The 3,819-nt window shown below is 45.7% G+C and overlaps 1 protein-coding gene across 8 annotated transcripts in view; it reads right to left on the reverse strand.

Annotated features, from left to right (window-relative positions):
- Window positions 1-3,819, reverse strand: part of LOC101849195 (multiple C2 and transmembrane domain-containing protein 1) — a 179,984-nt gene that overhangs the window by 90,204 nt on the left and 85,961 nt on the right. For 4 of the 8 annotated variants that reach the window (XM_035969059.1, XM_035969056.1, XM_035969057.1 and 1 more), the window contains exons 2-3: window positions 1,847-2,377; window positions 542-1,087 (exon numbers count right to left, since the gene is read on the reverse strand). The exons of 3 other annotated variants lie outside the window; for them this stretch is intronic. In XM_035969059.1, coding sequence (XP_035824952.1) covers window positions 542-1,087; window positions 1,847-1,975 — 675 coding nt within the window. In that variant the 5' untranslated portion in view covers window positions 1,976-2,377. Of the gene's footprint in view, window positions 1-541; window positions 1,088-1,846; window positions 2,597-3,819 lie in introns of all 8 variants that reach the window. One more of the 8 variants, XM_035969058.1, reaches the window with a different exon arrangement.

Raw genomic sequence — 3,819 nt, forward strand, 5'->3', positions numbered from 1 at the left:
TATCTATCTATCTATCTATCTATCTATCTATCTATCTATCTATCTATCTATCTATATACTTATACCAACTTATACACACAGCAAATCGTACACAGAAGCACACGAGAACCATATTGGAAATCCCCCCCTCCCCCCACCGGCGCAAAAAACAACAAGACAAAAACAAACCAAACAAGCAAATGCACACACACAACCCCCCCCCCTTCCCCATTCCTACCTCACCAGTGTGTGTTTGTGTGTGTGTGTGTGTGTGTGTGTGTGTGTGTGTGTGTGTGTGTGTGTGTGTGTGTGTGTGTGTGTGTGTGAGAGAGAGAGTAAGTGTTCGAATGTCTGTCTGTACATGTCATAAACGAGCACAACGGTGTTTTAAAGGGTAGTCGTCTTTTTTATATATGGATGTACACGTACATATTTACACACTATGACCAATACAGCAACAGGCTTTGGCTCAGTGACCAAACCTGTCTCATCGACCCATCGGCCATCACAGGGATAACGGAAGAATATTCAGGTTCTTGTTGTCTATGACGATGTGGTTTACCTGTGACGGAGACACAGACAGCAGGGAGACGTTGAAGTCATCCTCCGAGGCGTCCGGGTTGCCCCTGGAACTGTCCACCTCCAGATCCACGCTCGTCTTTTCGTCGATATCCGACTCGGCCGACTCCTTGTCGCTGACCAGGCTCAAGGACTGGGAGATGGAGGAGAGAATGAACCGCTGCTGCAGTTCTCTCTGCCGCATGAGCAAGCCACTGTCTTCCCAGCTGTCGCCCGAGTCCATACGTCGCATGGCTTGGCGGCGGGAGGGGGAGGGCTCGGGGCTTGACGACGTCACATCGCCGTCACTGAGGCCCTCGCGACAATCGAAGAACTCAGAATCCTCGGGTTTGTCCTTGGTGGGGAAGTCGAACGAGTGTCTGCGGACGTGGCCGTTTGGGGAGACGGCGGAGGGCGCGCCCAGCTCTGGAATATTCCGGAACGTTTGGAGGCTGGACCGGTCCGGGCGCGCGTTGGTGTGAAGGACAGCCTGAGGCGGCAGGGATATACTGGAGGCCACCGCCAGAAGGCTGTCTACAGATTTGCTCACCTGTAGATGGAATGGCAATTTTACACATTCCCAACATGGCTACAAGTAAGAATCAATGGGATGAAAATCAGCAACGCTATAGACAATGGAAAATGATCACTCCGGATTTCTTTTCATTAAGCCAAAGAGCCCGACCTTGAGCTACACAAAGGCGTGTCCTCTAACAGAAGGACAGAATAATATGCAAAACTTTCTGGTTGCAGAAAAAGGATTCTGAGACATGAATACACCTTCAAACGATACCCATACACCCACATTTTGTCTTTCATTCACTTTAAAAGCCCACATGCAAAGCACATGCTCGAGTATAAAAGAGGCAAAAACTAAAAATGATCACCTCCCCACCTTTTTCCCCCTTTCCCAATAATGATTCCAAAATTAAATAAGAGCCCGTTTAACCCCCACAAAGCTAACATTCGACACATGGCTAGCTGTTATACTTCTGTTTGACAGAAACTAAAAACAGAATAAATACTGAACTACTAGTCCCTCTACTGGACCATGTTACATAATTACCGGGTATTTTCGCTCCCTGGCCAAAAGCTTCTTTCACGTAAAATAGCCTTGGGCAGTTTTGTCGCCCACAACTTATGCCATTACTTCACCAGTAATCCCTCATGAACTACAACATCAATGTTTTCCTGGGCGCAACTTCCCTCAACATGACTTGCCAATTAGGTAGGCAGATAGCCAGTTTAGCGTTACACTAGCAGAGAAACAAACTAACGCCAGGCGCAGAAAGAGCAATGATCAACTTACCACATCAGTTTGCCGGAGCTCCGCGGCTCGCGTCAGTTTTCCTCTCTTCCCCGCCTTGGTCTTGGGCCCCCGCCTCAACAGGAAGGAGGGAATGTACGACGGCTTGCTCGGACTACGGGACTCTGCCATGGCGACGCTTTGCTTCCCTCACCACACGGAAAAGGCATCATAAAGGACGCACACGCGCACACACATGCGGACACCCACACAGACACTGCGGTTAGAGGATATTTCCTCTCGGTAGCAGTTGTGACGTCCAGATCATTTTGGTCATCTAATACCAAAAACAGTGGTTACTAAGGTAGCTCCTTGTCTACCCCTGTTCACAAACAAAGGAATATCGTTGTATTCTGAGCACAAACCACTTTCTCTCGTTTCACGATATCTGAAGAACGTAGCTTTTTCTGTAGAACAGGAACACGACAAGGTATCCTTCAGAAACTGCCAGTACCTTCCATAGAAATTGTTACAGTATCCAAAAGGAACTGATCACGTAAAAAGGAAACAACAGCGACTACATCCAAATGTACTCTAGAAAAAAGAGAACATTAACATATCGAAGCACGATAAAAACCACACAAAAATTCACCCACACACAACTGGTCTCGTCACAACACTCAACACGAGGAGAACCGGCTCACAAACCCCTGCAAAAGCTAGAAACTTCCATTGCACATCCCTGCTCTACACCCCGGCTCGCCACATACTTCGAACGAGAATTCTGTTTATCGGTCTTTTTGGCGACTCTCTCTAAAGTAAGTCAAAAAAAGAAAACAAATCAATAAAGCCCCCGGGAACGGGGTAAAAGAAAAGGGGGGGGGGGGGGCTAAAAAGTTGTGGTAACTTTACAAAAGATCCATTTCAAGGGAATATCCAACTAACAATAAATATAATATCGCCGCCGTCATCGATCAGTAATAAATGGATTACACGCAATACAGCATTCCGCACGTGGGAGAGTGAGAGGTGAGAAAACATAAAAACGTGAAAAATCCGGGAAAAAAACCCAGCTGCCTAATAAATACAAATAACTGAAGCTTCGAATCCATTCATCAGAATTTTATCCTCGGGAACCTTCTAATTTGAAAAAAAGGCGGGGCAAGAAGGCACAAGGCGCCGCAGAGCTTTAAAGGATGGACGTCTAGTTATTGAGCGACCACCAATAAGAAGGGAGAAACGGAGAAAAATAACTCTGTAATGTTGCCATGGAGACACAAAGAGGATAAAAACTCAAAACGGGACAAAAAAAATAATTCGCTGAAATACTTCATAATATTCTGCTACACTTTAACAAAGAAAAACCGGACCGGCAGAATTTCGATTCAAGACTTAAACAGGACTAGCTTTGTCGGCTATTTTAGTAGCTAATGTTGAGGCAAACATTGTTACAACTCTTAAAGGTGAAGGTAAACCATTCAGGTAGCTAAGTACAGCTAATTTCGAAGGCTGAACCGCATTCTGACGGGAACAGCCTTCTAGGGTCGGCGTAATAAATCTGCATCCAACTTACGCAGAACTTTCAACCATCGTGTCATGGTAAAGTTTGTAGACCACTATTTTTACTTTCAAAAAGTAAAACACGTATAAACATATTTTAGTATATTCAACACTGCGCGTTTGTTCAAACACACGAATAGTTAAACTAAAAGCCTTAAAGTGGAGATATTATCAAGACAGCACACTTTGGACTAACTAAAAGCAACCAGACCTACATCTTTTTGTGTCTGTAAATTCTGAGAGAGAGAGAGAGAGAGAGAGAGAGAGAGAGAGAGAGAGAGAGAGAGATATCTGCGTCGCTCTTTCTCTCTCTCTTTGCCTCTCTCTCTCACTCTCTCTGTCTCTATGTCTCGCTCTCTCACTCGTTCCCTCTGCCTCTCTATGTCTCTCTCTCTCTCTCTCTCTCTCTCACTCTCACTGTCTGTCTGTCTGCCTGCCTGTCTCTCTCTCTCTCTCTCTCTCTCTCTCTCTCTCTC

The sequence above is a fragment of the Aplysia californica genome, unplaced genomic scaffold (genome assembly GCF_000002075.1).
Source record: "Aplysia californica isolate F4 #8 unplaced genomic scaffold, AplCal3.0 scaffold00110, whole genome shotgun sequence".
Classification (NCBI taxonomy): domain Eukaryota; kingdom Metazoa; phylum Mollusca; class Gastropoda; order Aplysiida; family Aplysiidae; genus Aplysia; species Aplysia californica.